A 19911-nucleotide genomic window follows, 5' to 3' on the forward strand; every position below is an offset into this window, starting at 1 on the left:
TGGAGCATTGCACTTCCAGCTTGATGGCATATATGCACGGAAAATGCTGAACTCACCATGGCAGCCCTCCTAACACCATGGCACTAAGGACAAATTTGCTCTGACTGCAGGGAGTGCATACACTCAGCAATGCTCCTTATTTTGGGTAGATTGAGGTTTTTTGCAGTGCATCAAAGCTACTGCATCTGATACCTGTGATTTGGATTCCTATTGTTCTTCTGGGTGTGCTAGAAACTTCTCTCATCAGCTCCCATAAGTTTCTCATGTACCAAGTCCTGGAGCTCTTGCCCAGGAAAGCTTCTGATGAGCCAGATGTGCCAAATCCAAGCATCAAGTCATGTCCCCGTCAACCAGCTCTGGCTACCAGAAGTCTCTAAATGGGGATTTTACAGTGGCTGGAAAATAACAACTTCCGTTTAAAACCATTTGGATTTAGAGGAAATTTAGATTTCTGAAGATACCTTTGCCAGAGGTCTAAAACCAGTATAAATAATAAGTATGATAAAAATTCCTGAATGCTTCACCATGAGTCTCAGGTCCCAGGAAGTCTCATTTTCCTCTTCTGATTTTGAATCCAGGTCTAAGAAAAGAACTTTGCTTACCATGAGCATCACACAGAACATTCCCCAGGACTTGGGAACTGCTCTGACAAGTACAGATGTACCTATGGTTTGTAGCTGTCTTACCTGAAGCTGATTCATGCCCTCAAACTGAGCGCATCTAGAAGACAAAACTTAGTTAAAAGCCTGATTGTTTCAGATGGAGCTAGGTGGACAATGCTCTAGACAAAGCAAAGACAAGGGAAATGCACTTGTCCAGTGTGCAATTCTTGTATTCACCTCACAAAGCCTCATGCTGTACCAGTGTGTAGAGCAAGCTGCTGCATCACCTCCCTTTTAACTCAATGCCAGTTCTAGAATGAAAATAACTTCAGTGCTTGTTGTTGGCAGCAGCTCCAATCGTAGTAAGTAATCAACTGTTTCTTCTCTCACATGCTTTTGGAAAGGGTTCTCCAACTTCCAGAAGTTTTTAATTCCTCTTACACTTAAATGTTAGAGGGGAAACTGGAAGTTCAGTACCAAAAACAGCTTTAGAAAATGCAAAACATTGTGAAAAATTATGACAGGGCAGCAGGCACAAGAGTTTCCTGCCACAAAGATGACACCTATTAGTACTTGACAGCACAAATTTTATACCCAGTACTTGTAGAACATTAGAAGAGGGATCACAGCTTTGTGAACTGAAGGCAAAGTCCCAGCCTAGGACTACACATGAACACACATCTTAGTCCTCGGATTTTTCCTTTAATAATGGAACAATAAAAACTTATAATTGCTTCAAATATTTATTTCCATGGCAAAAATAGACTATAATATATTCATTTCACATATATTACATTCAGTAATACAAGCTTTTCTGTCTATGAAACACAATTTATACATTGTTTTACAAACCAATTTCAGTTTTACAAGAATTAAAGCTGGTTTGATTATACATTTTTACAGTATTGGTGGCAAGACAGCAAAAAACAGACATGTTAACCACTAGCTTAGTACTAGAAAATAATACTTCATGTTTGCTACTTTTAAACAAAGTCCTATTTAAATTCTTGCATACTGGCTCAAGTGAAAACTGAAGAAAATGGAGCCAGATCCTGTGTTCCTCTGACACTAAGGACTCGGTCCTACAAAACTGCTGACAGGATTTCAAACACCCATTTGCTTTTAATGAATGAAGAGATTTCAGCAGTGTGCAGGAGTGTACATACTTGCTGATTTGCCAGGTAAAGCCTCTTAAATTTCCATCCAAGTGCCCCCAGAAAAGCCACAAAGAGGACAGATAAGTTGGGTATTTCAAAGCAAGTATCTTTGTAAAGAGCATACACACCTTGTCTGTCAGAATTATCCAGCATTAGCAAGGTGACAGACTGGAGGATTTTACAGGGGTTTTCTCCATCAAACTTCCTACCATTCTAAAAATTAATGGCATTTGTAATGTCTTCAAAGTATATTAAAAGAAAGCTTCCTAATTTTACCTAAATATTTCCAAATGGAAAAACAGCATTTAATTCCCTTTATAAAAGTTAGGCACCTTCTGAAACTGCTCATAAAATTAATAATTTGGTAGTTTTGATTGCTGCATAGCTGAACCAAAAGAACATTACAGTATCTGCAGATTTGCTCTTTGACTTGCCACAGGCTGGATCTGCTGTAAACTCTGTTCATTAGATTCTTTACATTTGATTTCTATCTTCATTCCCTAAGTAAAGCTGAAGAATAGACTTCAACAAAACAAACACCCTGGAGGTTATTCTTCACCACTGAACACAGCATAATGTGGAAAATAGCAAAGAACAGAACCAAAGGCTATTTAGCAACAGTTTTTTGAAATGTTCATTGAAGTTAACAAATCCTTTTTTTTCAGTCCAGTTAGACCTTAAAGTAACATATGATGCCAACTGAGTGCACCAAGTTAGCTGGTCCCAAGCAAGATTTTAAGATTTTTTTTTATTTAACTTCTCTTTTTACAGACATGTTTGCAACAGCAGTTAAAAGTTTAAGATTATTTCTTTTTCCTTACCTTAGCACAGTGTTATGCTGTTTTAATGTCACTGTATTGCAAATGCTGCACTGCAACAGAACTTCTAAGTACATGGTAAATTCTACATTTCAAGAGTCTCATTGTTAGCCCAGCCTTAACTTGGTGCAACGCACACCAACTGTAACCACCTGGCTTCATTCAAAACATAGTTAGAATTTTGAATCATCTCACCTGCATCCATTAGAAATTATCACTGCAAAATTGCAAGTATGCCTATTTCCCCTGCATTTTGTATCTGTAAAACCAGAGACTGTAGTTTGAAAAATCTGACCTTTAATAAGTAAACAGAAATTGAGCCGACAGATTGCATTCAATACATTTGGAAAGGAAGATATGTAAAAATAACAGAGCCTCTGAAAAAGTATTTGAAGTTTAAAAAATCACATTTTAAAAAGCCAGTAAAAATAACACCTATGACTACATTCACTTACTCTACCATGCCATGAAAAACATACCATATGACTCAAACCCTGCTAGCAGCTCTACTTTGGATACAAAACATTCCAAATCCTCCTCCAAATGCCTTCTGCCACTCCTCAAATCCTCACTCTCTATGTCCAAAATTTTGTACTTGCACAAGAGAATTTTTGAACTCTCATCTACTTTTCCTCTGAATGCTGTACTTTCCTGTATGCACATTCCTGCTGCATTCTTTTGGTTAATTCTTGTAATCTGTATTTAAATTTAAAGCAGATATGGGTACTCATGCTTCAAGGGCTCAAGCTTTCATTGGCAGTAAGCCCATGTTAATTCCTACAGTATCAAGAAGAACTGCAGGAATTTTGCATCTTGCAGGGTTGGACTCTGGCTTTCCACCACTTTGCACTACCAGAAAAAACCCAACCCTAAACACTAAAGCACTGAGTTCTTAGCAACTGAAGCATTGATTTTTTTAAATTGATAATTTGAACTGCTGAAATAGAGTGATGGGTTCACTGTTTTTAAACCCCGGGATTTAGTAATGCTATTGATATTAAAACTGAGGTTTCATTACACAGCTATGATAAACAACCCTGCAGTTTCCAAGTTTGGTCCAGAAGCCATTGAAATCTATGAGCCACTCAACTTCAACAGCTGCTCCAAAACAAAATATGCAGCAGCAGCTGGAGCAGCAGCCTCAGTCTTACTTATTAAATTTAAAGGAGCCATTCTAGAGAAAATTGCTCCAAGTGTTGCTTACTTGAAAAAGAGATACACAGGATTACAAGAGAAGCCAAATGTAAAATGACAACAATCTTTTCCACTTCAGTAAAAATTTATTTTACTTTGATTTGTTATTACTGTGTTTTACTTTTTTTTCTAAATGTTGGTGATAACTTAGAGCAGCTTTTCATCCATAGAAATACAGGAACACTGCCTTAGCCACCTGCTTTGAATTAAATATATTTCTACATATAAACTGTAGCATCCTGCACCTTGTGTGAAAGGTATTCCAATGAGTGAAATACCAAGGCATAAAACTTTTCCTGCTCTTCCTGGAGGACAGCAGAAAAGGAGAGCACTGCTGTGCAAGCTGCAGAGGCTGTGCAAAATTCCCCTGGAGGAGCCTGCAGCCTAAAGCCAACCCAGCTAAGTCAGTGACATCTTTGTAATGGACAGGGCTCTCACTTAGCTTCTTAGAGAAGAGGTTTTAGCCCACGACTACAAAGATTCACTGGCCAAAAAAACCTCTCATCAGAGCAACCAAGAAAAAAACCAAATATGCAGATGTCCTTACTACAGTTTGTATGTTCTTCTCCTGTCTCTTCATATAATTTGATCCTAGAAAGCATCTTCTACCTAGTCAACAAAAGACCATCAAATCTGTCTCTTGACAGTATATAGCACCTTTATTTGTCCCTGAGAGCTCTGACATCCCTAGAGATCAGCATCATCTTTGCCATTTGCTGCAAGAATTCTTCATACAATTTTTCTTACTATACAAACTCTGTTCAAATCTTGCATAATCATCTGAATTTCATCCCCATAAAAACAGATACACATTTGGCAAAATTGGACAGGCTTTTAGAGAAATTTTAAGTTTTTTGACAAATAAATCCACCTCTGACTCACACTGTGACTGGATTTGGACAGTGGATGTTGTTATAACATCCAAAACTTAATGAAGCACGAGCACAACTACATGTAAAAATGCATCCCTTTTCAAGGCTCAGAACAAAAGTGCTAAAAACTGAATTGTCTTTTGTAAGTTAACTGAAAATCTAAACAATGGTTTAAAACATTTTTTTTTTTAAGAAGGTTGTGAAGTTTAATTTCATTTGGTATCTAGAAGGGAAACTGCTCATTTTCAATGCCCACTTGGAGCCCTATGCTCACAAACAAAAGCAATCCTTCAGTGTTCAGTAGAAAAACTCACATAAAGTCACACCTAATAAGGAAAAGTCTATTACTGCAAAAACAGACTGCTGATGGACAGAACTGGAAGCTGAAGGGGAGGAGGTAGCAGGAATACACTGAAAAAACCAAGACTGTGACTACCTGAGTTGAGCACAACCACCTCTAAAAGTGAGCACAACTTCTTTTAGCTAAACAGAAAAATAAGCCAAAAGACACACATTTCCTCACCCACCTCAGACAATCCCATAAATACTGGATTAAATTGATTGTTATTACTGTTCCTTTTAATGCCTCACAGCTGATGTTCTGTCTCAGAAACTGCTGCTTGAGGTTCTGGTTGTCCATCGTGTCATTAAAACTGCATCTATCAGGTGACGAAGATCACAGTGCAAAGTTAAGAAATGGAAAAGGTAGAAGCTACATTTTAGAGCCTGCCTCCCTCCCATTCAATGACATTTCTGCAGATAAAAGTGAACTGTGGCAAAAATTAACAATGTTTTTAAGACTGAGCATGAGAAAAATAGCTAAGCATGTTTGCTTCTTTCAATACTTCTGTCAACACAGATATGTCAGATTGGTATGTTTGCAAGGTTTATGTATAAAGAATCCGTCTTCAGCAACTGGTTTCCTCTGGACTTTCAGTTTTATGTTTGGCAGTTAACAATTCCTAGGCATTTTATATAAGACCAACATTTCTTTTCCCTAGTCTGAAATACTCAATCTAACTTACACTGAGAGTACAACAAATCAGACTGCTTCCAAGCAGACCTGAAAGCACCAGATCAATACTGTGTACCTAAAAGTAATATATTTTGTATAAAATTACATATTATCTCAGTGTCATTTGGACCATATGTTAAACTTCATGGAAGCAGCTTATTGCAAAGCAAATTGAGGCAACCTATTTATAATCCTAATTAGTGTTCTGGGACACAACTATTGTGCTTTGAAGGGGGTTTAATAGTTTCAAAACCCTTGTTAGAGCTCAGAAAAATAACAATTTCAGCATGAATAAACTTGACTTTTAGTTTAATTTCATTTTGCTAAGCAGGTATCAAGTGAAATGTACACTTAACCATGCCCACAGACTGGTCTACTATACATGTTTTTTTTTAATTAAACCAGATATTGAAAAAGTATAGCTCAATTTGGAATAGGGATTTTCAACTCAGCGTCTCAAAACACTTGGAAAGGCAGCCAAAACCACACTGTCCCCACTGAAAACCACAGAGGATTATTTAGGGATATCATCATTTGACCAGTAGGCTGCACCTGCCTACTTCAGGTCCATGCCACAGCCACTGACTCAGCCACTTACACAGCTCCTAAATTACCCCCATCTCCACTGCTTCCCCTAAGAGCTCTTTTTCTGCAATTTCTCAAATGTTCTTCATTGCAACGCTGCACAGCATTAGCAAAATTTGCTCTAGCACTAACAAAATAATCTGGAGGATTCTACAGAAACTTCCAGTGCTTTACTGGCTTTCTTGGCTGGGAACATTAACATTTTTTTAAGGTCATCTTTGCACTGTGTAAACCAGCAATCATAGCTGCCACACCTCCTCCATTACATTTCATACAATCATTTCCACTTCACCACTCTGCACCTTCCTACTCCCATTTTGGTTCTCTCACTTCATCAACTTAAAAAGCTTTTCTTAAAATAACAGGTTAGTAATGGTATATTACCAAATGAAACAATGCATGATTATAGTCTCTATATTTAGCTACATAAATAACAGAGCAAAAAAGTGCTTAAAACATTTGCATCCACTTTGATTTCAGCCAGTAAAATCAAACTGTCCTCTAAATATATGAATAATACTGAATATGTACTTTCTCTCATCCATTTGTTTCCAACAACCTCGTAGATACTTAAAATATTTTTCCCTGCCCGCTGCAGGTAAACATGCCTCCTCTCAAATGAAAGTTATCAACAGTCACCATTATCTTTCACTTGTCTGTTCTACTATATGGCACTACAACTTATTACCAACAGCTTCCCTAGGACTTTCTGCATGATTTTTGAAAAGTTGGTTCAAACATTGTCAGTCTTCTCCTCTGAAAATATTGTTATGTTTAAAAAGGTTTCTGTTTTGGTGGTTCGTTTTCTTTTCAATTTAAAAATCTCAACTATAAAAATAACTGTTCTTAAAGCAACAGCTTAACATATCTAAGAGCTGCTAATTTTGCTAAGTAAGCCAGAGGAAACCAAATGTTCATTTTAAAAAATATAGATGTATTGTTCTAAATATAAAATTGAAAGCAGAATCAAACTGCATAAGACCTTGACATTCCCAAGGGGCAGGTTTCTGACCCCATGTGCACCTACAGATTTTAGCTTTTGCACAGTCAACAATTATGTTTCAAAACAATGTCAGTAAAATTGTACTATATACCTCCATTCCATAAGATACTTATTTTGCTCAGAGTAACACCACTCCAAAGAACATGTGCAAGTACTACAGACCAGACCAAGTAAAATCATTCCTTAATGAGACTGTGGCTGGGAAGAATTCAGTCCAGCAAAGATCCTGCTGTGCAGAGCCTGTTACACTGACTCACATTTAACAGTCCCGTGGCAGCCCTAAAAGGTAACTCTGTGATTCATCAAATGAGGAAAACACCAGTGAGACCGGGTCTGGACAACTCCAATTTTCTTTCTGTAAACTCTTGCAGAGTCTCTTAGGAAGTGACAGGGGTTAGATAAGTCTAGAACTTTTGAGAAACTGAATGAGAACTCCATAGACGAAAGTGTACTGTGAAAGAGTCTGCACCATCATCATTCTCTGCTGCCTCAGCATATCCAGCACTCGTGGGATGTCCAGCATCTGGAGGAAGGGAACAAACGTTACAAGTGACTGGTGAGCAAGGAAACTGGCTTGCACTTTCCCAGCAGGAGGTTCAGAGCAGTATCTTAGTGATCTAAGGACTGAGTCAGCTGTTCTGATTTCAGCTCTGAAAATTCATTGCCCCTGTCTGCAGTATGTACTACACTACTGATCATCTGGGAAATATGCATAATGGTAAAGTTACCCATCTCATGGGGTATTGGTCTTCACAAATCTAATGGGTGAAAAAGTCTGTTACAGTGTTAGGAGAGGGATGCACAATGAAACAATAAGTTTGTGGAGTTTCAGTTGACATATTATATTATTAATGAACATTTTACAACCGTCCACTTCTGGCTAGAAGTTGATAGGACTGATTTTATTCTATCAAATCAACACTTTGTCCTCTACTGAGACTGATACTGCAAATACACTGCACTTAGGAACAAAATAATAACAAGTACAGAGAATGGCTACAAAGCATGTTCTTGAATATTACCGATTCTAATAAAGACAAGGAGCAGTAAAGTCAGGATGAAATCCTGAAATATGCTCAGTGGCCTAGGGCATACCTTGCTCCACTCAATGACTCAAAATGTTAGGAAGTCAAGAATCCAAATGTGCATTCCAGTGTCTGGTGTGCATGTGGGCAGCTCTGGAAGATTATCAACTTCTGTTGAATTCCCAAGAGCCATTTCAAGCCCAGTTGTAAGGCCTCTCCCAGCAGCTGCTCAGATGAACAGCCATAACACATTCTAGGCAGGTTACTGACTCTTCTAGCACCCAGCATCCTTTAAAGCAGAAGAAAGAAGAAGAGCTCACCTCATTGTGTTCCAAGCAGGCGATCATGATCTCTGCCAGTATGACCACTCCTGTGCGTCCCACGCCGGCACTGCAGTGCACCAGCAGCGGGGGGTTGGAGCTCCTGGGCTCCGCCGTGCTGTTCGTATGGCGCCGCACCGACTGGATCTCCTCCAGGTACGCTACCGCGTGCAACAAGACAAGAGTCGTTCATGATGGACATGAAGCCACATGAGCTATGCTATTATGCTCCATCACCACCAGAAAGCAGTAATTTAACGATGGACATGTCACAGAAAAATGATACATTGTATAAATCACAAGCCATAGCCCAACCATAGCAATACAGACCTACAAGGATCATCTAGCTTTTGTAAGGATTTCCTTGCCTTGTTCCCCTATTCCTACTAAAGACGGCTTGTGGCCATCTTGCTATTGCTGCAACAAACTCCAATGTGTATTATGGGGTGCAATTATGTTTTATTCTATATGGACTTATGGTAAATTATTTGCTTTAGACAGAAAGAGTCACTTTAATAAACTGGCAGGTATATTCCTGCAAAAAATATAATTCAGTATGTCTTGCTGGTGTGAAGAAACCTTTTACAATAGAATGCTTAGGATACTTGTCCAAAGTTACTTCATATATAGAAGGTATTAAAAAAACCACCACAAACCACCCCCCAAAACAAAGCTATTAAATACAACTTACATAAAAATCCCTTTAAATCTTCTGGACAACCATGCTCTGGCCAGTCTGTATACTGCAAATGCCAAACCGTTCTCTCCTGTCCTGTGAGAAGATGTTTAATCTTCAGACCTGTAGTTGCATAGCAGCCTGAGTCGGTACGGAACCGCGTGGTAATCTTAAATCTTCCATATGTCACAGTGTTGTGTCTTGAACCCAGACGTGGCCAGTATCTGAAGCTTTTTTCTCTCCCACTTTCCTTAAAAGCAGAACACTTGCTTAACAAGAAACCTAAGAACATTCATACAACTACTGTTCCTGTAGTAACAACTGTATCTCTGCTAAGCAGTACTAGTGTGTTACGGTCTTACTGGGAAAGCCATCTTCCCAGCAGAAAGAGTTTGCAAATTCATTTTTCTGCCAAAGGAATCAAGACAGAAAGGGGTCACTAGAAACTTATCTTCAGTCTAGTTGCTGGAGGAAACATCCCCCTCCTCTAACAGATTACAAAAAAAATCATTGTGGAATTTCTGGGAGAAACCTGACTCAATTGATACTCACTTCCTCTGCCGTCACCATAGCTATGATTGCAATCCCTTGTTCCCAGATCATCTGCCAGAAATCCTGACATGTATTTTGCAAAGGGCCCTGTGTGGCAATGTAATCCCACTCTATGCCCCCAACAGAGATCTGTAAAAAGAAAGACATTAGATTAGCAATTATTGCAAACCCTCTCCCCAGTTCTAATGTCAGCCATTTGAAGATGCACAAAATGAAAAAAAGACTGCAACAACACAGAAGTAGGAGTCCATTGTGAGTTATATCTGTCCCACATTTTAGCTGCACCTTGTCACATTAGATGCAGAAGAGACACAATTGTATAGGTTCATAGCTAAATAAATGTATTTTATATCACAAGCATCATGTAAAACTGAGAAAACAAAATTGTATTTCTCTTTTTTGAATTTAAGTTATTTTAGCAAATTCAGGTTTAGAGAAGCTTTCACGCTCTGGTGCTGTAAATATTATTTCAGTACTAGTTGTTATTTCTTGAAAAAATATTATCTTGCTTGAGAAGGGTCAACATTCGTGAATGAAGCAGAGAAGCTATGATGCCATGTCAGTATACAAAAAAGACAGCAACACAAGTGCTGCTTTGCCAATCTCAACTCTTTTCAGAAAAAGCATGAAGCCAACTGTAGTTCCACTTAGAGCAGATCAATGTACTGAAAAATGAACTGCCATCTAGGTTCTTGAAGACACCCTTCAAATTCTTTTAAACAGAGCTTAAAGAGTTAAGGATGGGGAAAGAGGGCAGCTGACGGTTTTGAAAAAGCCAGTTTCCCCCTGGCTCTGGCAGTTCCTCTAACCATCCAAAAATGCTTAAGCTAAGGGCTAGCTTACTGTCTGAGAGTACAGAAAAGGAAGAAACAATGATTGTCACTGCAGCTCAAAAATATCATAGCCATTGCAGAGTTTTGCTGTTTGCTTTAAACCTATTTGCCTCCTTAGCTCTGGGCAGAATGAACATGCCTTCTGTTAGCAGCAATCCCCAGAGAGGGAACACAGAAAAGTAATTAACCCTCCATTATTCTAGGTGATTAGGAAAACAGGTTCCTGCTTTCCCCAAAGAAACCTCTGGAGAAGAAAAGAAAGAGCGAGAGATGGAGGGATCGTCACTGATCTCACCAAACCAAAAACTGATATCCAAATGCATTTTCAGTTAGCATGTGAACTGGGAAATTTTTCTGCGAGAGCATTTCTCTCACCTTAATATGAGATGCATTGATGTAACCCGTGTTATTTTCTTTGGTTGGGACCAGCTCCACTCTGGTATCATCATAAGGAAGGACGTCCTGGAAGCGGTTCCTCTCAGCATTTTCCGGCAGCCGGGCTATGGAGCACTCGCCATCCAGCAGCCTTTTCTTCTGGATGCGCTCGTATTCCGTGAACACCATGCCCTGCTCCAGCCGCTGCTCCAGGCTTCTACACTGCAGCACAGAGCACACACAGCCATGCACAGTCACATTCTGAGGGGAGTCTGTTTAAACAGAGAACTCATGGAGGATAAAATGTATGTATTTTCTTCTCCTCCATACTTCTTCAATGCTTTTGCAGCTATTAATGTTTCCACAAGCATACCAGAATAAATTAGAGGAAACCCTAACCAGCAGGAATTTTGTTCAAGTGAAAACTAAGCAGCCTGTTATACTTCACTAGGTCACAAATATTTATGTGGATACTGCTGGTAAAGGAAAAATTACTTCATAGTTTCTGTAAAGACAGCCCATCTGGGGAGAAAAATTTGGCCAACTAGACAGCTTTGCCATATTGCATATTGCTTCAAATACCTTTGATCCACCTGCTCAATATAGCAGTCAGATGACATCATTTGAAAGGTCTCCTTTAACCTTATAATAAACCCCAAAATAATAAAAATAAAAAACCTCACAAACTTAGTTGTTTGGATGGAGGAAAGCTAAATTTTGCTTACAGCAGGAAAGCTGCCTTAGAAACTTGCTGCAGTTAAAGTATAAACCCAGACTTTTTCCAATAGTATAATTCAATCTTTTTTATTTAATAAACTACTCCCTCCTCCCCTTTATTCTTTTGAAACCAAGTTGTTTCTAAATCATAAGACACTTCTGGAATTTCTGCATCGCTTTGCCAACAATAAGGAAGAATAATATGTAAGATTTCAGCCAGAAAATTTCATCTATGTCACATGTCCCCAGATTCTTACAGCAACTGCTCTGTGGTATCAGGTCATAGAAGTGTCCTATATCAAGTAAGTATGCCAAATGTTGCAGAGGAAGGTGTAAACTTCCCTCATATGCAATTTGCACAACAATACATCAACTGCACAAACTCCTTTATTATCTTTAGGCTAAACTCACTTATTTAAACTGACAATAGCATGAAGCTGAGCAATGAAACAGGCACTGAATCAACATTAAACTTATCTTCTAAAATACCTGGACGCTGGGCTTCCTTTTATGTCACATGTCTACTTTGCACTGCCTCTTCTCAGCTGTTTTAGGAACTACTGCTGTTTCATGGTATTTATTCTACCTCTGCCTGAAGAGAAAGTGTAGTGACATGACTTTGCCATAACTTGACTTCATGGTTTCTTCTTTGCCACAATGCTCTGGGCAGAGCTAGCTGAATCCAGTAAAGGTCAACCCAGAAAGAGATGATTGCTCTAGGTAAGGGGAAATAACCAGCACAGGTACTAAACCTGTATCTCAGTAACAAAATGCTAATTTTTGTCCCTTAGCATCTTAAGCAATGTATATGTAGTTCAACACATTTTATTACTGAGTGATTTGCAATTAATTTTCTTGGTCTGTTCATTTGAACTGCAGCTGGTGAGAGCAGGACTATTCCTTCAGGTTCTAACCCCTAGATTAGATCCCTAGTCACTAGAAACAAAACTGAGCTAGAGGGGACCTGCAGCTGAGGGTGCCCAACCACGCTCAGAATCGGATTCTATAGAGACCACTGGTTGCAGAATGGGCAATAACCACTGTGGAATTTGGTATATTTAGGTGCTCCCTGGTCAGATGTGTGATGGCAGCGCTGTTTTTCATAGCCTGTCACAGCCTGAATATTGACTATTTCCTTTTCCTGCACTTCTTTAATGATACATGAGACAGGCTGAAGCAGATTTACTGATGTTTTTTATCCTGACACAAGCATAGATGGAGTCTTATGTTTCTCAAAGAATGATCCTCAGATTCTAGAACCTGATGTGCCCTCATTGATCTGATATCCTTTACTGAGTTTAAAATTTCAGCAGATCAAAGAAGTTCCATCTATATTTTATGGGCTCTACCTGAATGAAACAGATAAATACAATCTGCATAAGGTGTATTCTGGGGATGCAATTTAACTGCAAAAACTACTCTAAACACCATATGAATTACTAGTGATTGCAAATAATATCAATCTCACACTCAGAATTTTAAATTTCACATATTTTCACCCTGGAAAACCCAAAATTAAGAGAGAAAGCAGGATGAGTTGCACAAAAATATATCAGTAGGTACTAGTTAATTCACTTCCTGTATGTCAAAGGGTGAACTACAGTTGAATCACTGTCATCTTAAAGAAAAATCTGAATTACACCCAATACTTATAGCAATGGCTTGTCAACCTGGAATCTTTTTATTTGGTTTCTATTCTCAGCATTTGAGTTGCCTTAATATGAAGCATTTTACAGTCAATAAAATGTACCATTCAAAAGCATGTAATTTTGAAAAACTGCTAGTATAAATGAAGCATTAAAAAACTTCAACATACTCGTTCATCATTTGTTGCTCTCGTTGATTCTTCCTTCCCCTCATCTGGCAGAGGCATCCTAGTCAATGCCAGTCCATTTAGGGCAGCCAGCTTCAGAGGCCCCATTTTTTTTGCATCATTTTTATTCTTTTTCATACCCTGCAAAAGAAAAGCTAAAACTTGTAAATATTCTTTAATAGCTGATGAAATTGTAAAGCTGAAACCAGATGAGTTCAACTAAGTAAAAGATACTTCTCTGGCCCCTTCTGTGAACAGCTCTGACCTTTTTCTTTGATAAGCACTGCAGTGAGAGATTAGGGTGGTGGGACTACATTCCTCCAAGGACACCACACAGGTCTGTCTTCATTCCAGACAGGTTAATGAAACTGCATGAGAATGACAAATATTGTTCTCTACAAAGCTCACCACTGAGGGTGTGAGGTGGCAACTTCAGATACTTGACATTCTTAAACAGACCTGGGATCACTTCCCAAACCCAAAAATACATAAAAATTATTCATTACTAGACTATTCAGTTTCAGGCACTTTTCTTCCCTACAAACAGGCAATGACCATATAGCTTTAAGATATTTGGATATAGTTAAATGTTTTACTAAGTTTGCAACAAACTTGACATACAAAACATGAACACAGAACTGCAGACAGATTTGAGTCCTGGACCGGGCCACGAATCTAAATTGTGGAATTACCATCCATTATTTGATGAAAAATATCAAAGGGGGATTTCTATGAAAGAATCAATTCAAATTATTCTTTTAAAAAGGGTAAGAGGAAACGTCATCATTCCTGCCATTGCTAAGCTTAACTGTTAACAAAAATACACTGAAAATATGAGCACATATGCTGCTTGAATGATAATGCTTTCAAAAATGAAATGGTGGTAAGAAATAGGAAGACAAAGCTAACAGGATGAGACTGCATTTAAAAGTGAAGTGAACACAAACACAACAATAAAAGTTCATTGAAAAGCAAAATGTGCAAGCATTGCTTGGGGCCAGCTTTGTAACTAGGATATTCATCTCCATTATGAATACAAAAAGGTAATGTTCTGTATTATGCAACAACACTTAAATGTTTCTGAACCAGAAACTATGTTACAAACACTTCCAATGAAAAAGTTCTAATATTAATTTAATTGAAAGGTTGACAGGAACATAAATAACTATGTAGCTGTCAAAAGGAAAAGCGGGGTATGGTTTTGGTAGACATATTACTGTCTGAAAATGTATCTTTTGGAGAACAAATAGTAACTATTTCAATAAACAGCTTTTGCACAGGTTAGTTTTTGCAGTATCCGCTGTTACCAGAGTAGTACAAGTTATATAGCAGCTCTCCTACAGTTTAATTTGTGCAGAAAAATATTTAACACTACCTCAGGTATCAATCACTTTCAAAAGGCAAAATAATAATATAAAATGGTCTTCCTCTATTAGCACCTGAAATCTGCCAGAAACTACATAAAACTGAACAAAATTTTAAAGCAAAGTGGGCACTAAGGAGAGCCAGTGAAATTGTGCATTCCACACAGACCTTTACGTTTTTGTGAGGTGGGAATTATGGGAAAGGTGAAACTTGCAGCTTTTCACTATTTACAACGTCCTAAGATTGGAGGAGGGGAAAGAGATATGGCAAGAAAGAAATACCTTTAGTGGGATAAAAACAGCTTGAAGAGAAGGCAAAAGGGAGAGGACATGAAAAAGGGAAGGCAGGAAATAAAGAAGAAAATGCAAGGAAAGAACTTATTCCTCAAGGTGTCAGGTTCCCTCTTAGGTCAGAAGAAGCAGGTAAACAATTTTTTTTAAAAGTAAACGTTTCTGCTACTTATCATTTTTCAGTGAGAGAAAGATAAGAAAGTTGAATGGAAAGAGTTGCTTCTGCTCCAGATAAGAAGTAGGGCACAACAGGGATCTAGAACTGATTTTAAATTAGCTCCTTCCAAGGTTCCTAGCCAGGTTCGGTTTTCAGATGGATGGAGACTGTACAGCTGGATTTGTGTAGGTGGACTAAACAAACAGAACTCAGACATGGCAGAGAAGGGGATAAAAGATAGCTAAGCAAAGTTAACCAGGGAAACATAGAAATATAAAGGTCAAGCTTAAGGCAGCTTTAATTCAAATGTTTTAAAAGCATCTCAGACTGACTAAAAGAACCCCAAACCTCAAACAAAAACAACATTCAACCGCTACAGACAACCGAAAACAAGACAAATAGTATCCACTTACACCTAGAGGGGGAAGGCCTTCCACAATATTCTTCTTCCCAGACAAAAGATCGGACACAGGTCTCTTCTTTACTGAATCTTTCCTTACTCTGTATCTCCCTGATGTTGTAAGATCAGATTCTGACATAGATGGAGTAAGCAGTCCTTCCCCTCTTCTCTGTACCTGGCTTTCTACTAGTAAATGAACAGGGCTCATATCTTTCATTCTCTTTTCTGCCTCTGTGATATGTAATTTAGGCTCAAGGATATGCAAAGGACCAGCAGATGAAGCAACAGAGCTGTAAGGGTAGTTTAGTACTGAATCATGAGAATAACCCCCCATAACAGATGAAAGCTGGGTTTGATCTTCAGGGAGAGGAGAAAGACTTGTACTGGCCTTATTCTCTTCTTCAAATTCTTCTTCTTCCTCGCTACTGTGAATCAGCATAGTGGCATCTGAAAAGGTTTTCTTGTGATCGCAGTTCACGCATTCTTCTTGCTCACCTTCTTTTTGCTTTGTTCTCTCCATCAGAATGTTGGGCTGTGACCCTTCTGAGATAACTCTTGGAAGAGCCACATCTGCTGCAGAAGCTGACATGGTCCTCTCTTTAATTCTTATTCCTTCAAAGCTGGGAGCCAAGCCTGCTATTTCAATACTGTTCCTTTTCTGCAGGTGAGCATGGCGTGCCGATGTCAGGGGTTCACTGACCTCCTGAAGAGAATGAGCCACAGGCAGGCTGTCCTCCTGAAATGTCTGGACAGAGTGGTGCACTCGCCTTGTGATGAGATCTGGGTTGCTGCTGCTGATGTAGATGTGCCGTGAGAGGTCTGGAGTACTGTTTGCAGGTCTTGGGTACGGGTATGGAGGAGGCGGTCGGTACACTTGAGTCTTCATTATATTGGGTGCTGGGTAATCCTGAGACTGGAGCTGCACATTTGTCAACTCAGGCACACTGACTGCCCCAACAACTGGGCGCTTTTCAGCAGGATAGGGGTAGGGGGATTGGCTATGGAAGCTGTAGTTCAGGTTAAATGGATAATGGTTAGACTGTGGGGCAGCAAAGTGGGCATGCTCTCGAATTTCAGGCTGACTGTAAACTAAGGCATCAGGCCTGCTGTAAGCATATGAGTTGCTGATGTTAAGATTTCTCATTGAATGACTCTGCCTATCTGTGTGCACCATCCCCCTGTTGAGCTGCCTCATCACAGTCTCATAGTCTGGCGTGGGACGATAAGAAGGTGGTATTAGTGCACTGTGTCTGTGTGATGGGACATAATCAGTTCTGAGCACATCACTTCCAGTAATGCTTGGGTTAGAGGACATGGGGGATGGCTGCAAGTAATGCTGTGGATTGTTCAAGGAGTTTGTGCTGTGTGCACTATAGACACTCCCATTGCGGATCCGACCACTGTAGTCATGAGGGGCTCTATCCAAGCTAGTCTGAGAGTGACAGTAGTATCCATTCTGACTGCTCACAAAGAGGTTATCTGAAAACAAAGTTTAAGAACAATCTTTATGTCCAGGACATCAAACAAAGTTATCCATTATTAAGATGTGGCAAAAGCAATGCCTGAGATTTTTAAAACCTCAGTTATTCTTAGCTATGTATTGAAATGGGAAGGAAAAAAACCCAAACCAAAATCCCAGCTTTTCTGCTGTTGTTGATACCCAAGGTATATACACCAGAATAATGTGTTGTATTTATTTCAATCACATAAATCCCTATGGGAAAACACTGTCTGTTTATGAATTACTTTCTTCTCTTCAGGATAGGCTTCCTAAGTTTCAGTCCAAAATAAAGTTCATATCAATGAACTTCAGCCACACCACTGAAAAAATTAATGTCTACACTAGGATTTGCACTAATACAATCAGTTTGAACAGGAAAGAAAGAAAAGGAAGAAAGAAAAGGAAGAAAGAGAAGGAAGGAAGGAAGGCAGGAAGGAAGGAAGGAAGAAAGGAAGGAAGGAAGGAAGAAAGGAAGGAAGGAAGGAAGAAAGGAAGGAAGGAAGGAAGGGAAGGAAGGGAAGGAAGAAAGGAAAGGAAGGAAGAAAGAAAGAAAGACAACAAAAAACCAAATCAAAACAAAAATACCACCAAACACCTAAAAACAGCCCCATAACAAGCAAACAAAACCCCTTGCTCTTCTCCCTTATACTCCTTCAGGATGTATGTAGGTACAGCATCACAAGACCTCAAAAAAAAAACCAAATTAACTTTCCTCCAGGAATTTTGAAGGCAGTTTAAACTACCACCATATATTGTTCACACATAAAAATATATAGCTACACTGTAAAGAAAATGTTCCAACAGGTTATAAATCCAAGACATATTTAATCATTTTAATTACTACTTCATTGGATGCACAATATGCCAGTCTCCAGATTCAGTCATTGCTGTAGATGCCTTCATGATTTAACTGTTTGGGTTCACCAAAATAACTGCCACACTTATGTTAATGAATTTGCTGACAATCAAAAATTGTTTTACAAAAAAAATGTTCAAAAATAGGACATTCGTAGTAGCAAGCACCCAGCAATAATTACATCACTAAACTGCAAAGAATTCAGTTGCATTCTCAATGTAGCTGAATACGTATTTCATTCAGACCTGTGTAACTCTGTTTTGATAGAATATGTGCTTATTCCCTTCCCAGTGAGCTGGCCTTTTAGAGTACTATCTATCCAGCAGATTTGTAGGTCTGGAAAGTTCCTATCAAAATTGAGGAGACTTTGCAAAAGATTGGATTCAGCCCTTCAGGGCAGCAACTTTGTTAATTAAAGATACAACGTTTAACAATCAAAATAATGAGAGTAAGCAGCCATGACTCAACTGTAAAGTGCTAAGATAAGGAGTCCACATTGCTTGAGAATATTAGTTAGAGTTTGCTTGGGGTGTTTCTTTCTTTGTTTCAATCAACTATATACCAAGTCCATAACCTGCAAACTTCTTTAGCTTTTGAATTCCTCAACACCTTGTAGTCTAGCAAACTTAGACAAATTTGTCCTGGGGCAATCTCTTAGCAGCTATTAAGACAAATATTGACAAGGATCTTACAATGCCATAACATACCAGTTTGATACATGGCCAAAAAAAAGCAATGGTCAGCTTAAACTCACACAAGACACCTCAGTCTACAATTGCTGTACGTGCTGTCCTAACTAGAATTGCTCATCTCCCATAGGAGAGGATATGGAGGAGGAACAGTGGAGGAAACTGGGGCTGTTTAGCCTGAGAAAAGGAAGGTCAGGGAGACCTTACTGCTCTCTATAACTATCTGAAAGAAGGTTACACTGAGGTGTATTTGTGGCCTCCCAGGTAACAAGCGACAGGACAAGAGGGAATGGCCTCAGGGAAGTTGCATCAGGGAAGGTTTAGGTTAGATATCAGGAAATTTCTTCTTGGAAAGAGTGGTGAAGCATTGGAATAGGCTTGTCCAAGGAAGAGGTGGAGTCACAATCCCTGGAGGTATTTAACAGGCCTGTAGATGTGGCACCTGGGGACATGGCTTAGTGATGGATTTGAGAGTGCTGTGTGGATGGTGGGATTTGATGACCCTAAAGGTCCTTTGCAACCTAAACCAGTGATTCCACAACTCTATTTCACATTAGCCTACATGTCTAGAGTAGCAGCAAGCACTTCAATGACTGTTCTAGTACAAACCTACCCATGTTCACCTATTAATTTATTCAGCTATAGCTAAAGTAGATGCACATATAAATTAAGTTTTTACCTTCTAAAATTGTGCAGTGTGGCCATGGGTTTAATGAACTTACCTTGGGAAGTTGCATATGGTTCACTATAATGACCATTGTAATGCAGCTGAGGTGGTGGAGGCATCATATAAGGCTGAGGCTTGGGCTAAGAAAGAAAATATCTTACTGTTACTAAAAAACTGATTACTCATTTAAAAAAACAATTATTGAAGTTTTTTTTTTAATATATAATGTAATATATATACAATATTATATATATTATATATATTATATGTAATACTATACACATAGTAATAATGCACATTATATATTATATTACAGTGTGCATAATACTCCAAATAAACACATACAAAACCTTAGCCTTAAACTATTTCTCTAAATCTTCAATGTAAGTTTCTCCTTTGAGGTCATACAAAAAATAATTTAAAAACCAG

The 19911-nt window shown here is 38.7% G+C and overlaps 1 protein-coding gene across 2 annotated transcripts in view; it reads right to left on the reverse strand.

Moving 5' to 3' along the window:
- Positions 1–1329: 1329 nt before the first annotated feature.
- PTPN21 (protein tyrosine phosphatase non-receptor type 21) overlaps positions 1330–19911 on the reverse strand; it is a 45204-nt gene continuing 26622 nt past the window's right edge. For both annotated transcript variants that reach the window (XM_041472026.1, XM_041472025.1), the window contains 8 exons: positions 19538–19622; positions 15783–17248; positions 13561–13698; positions 11028–11249; positions 9820–9948; positions 9283–9517; positions 8592–8752; positions 1330–7769 (listed from right to left, as the gene is read on the reverse strand). In XM_041472026.1, the coding sequence (XP_041327960.1) occupies positions 7641–7769; positions 8592–8752; positions 9283–9517; positions 9820–9948; positions 11028–11249; positions 13561–13698; positions 15783–17248; positions 19538–19622 (2565 nt within the window). In that variant the 3' untranslated portion in view covers positions 1330–7640. The remainder of the gene's footprint in view (positions 7770–8591; positions 8753–9282; positions 9518–9819; positions 9949–11027; positions 11250–13560; positions 13699–15782; positions 17249–19537; positions 19623–19911) is intronic.

Source organism: Pyrgilauda ruficollis, unplaced genomic scaffold (genome assembly GCF_017590135.1).
Source record: "Pyrgilauda ruficollis isolate IOZ18807 unplaced genomic scaffold, ASM1759013v1 scaffold28, whole genome shotgun sequence".
Lineage (NCBI taxonomy): Eukaryota > Metazoa > Chordata > Aves > Passeriformes > Passeridae > Pyrgilauda > Pyrgilauda ruficollis.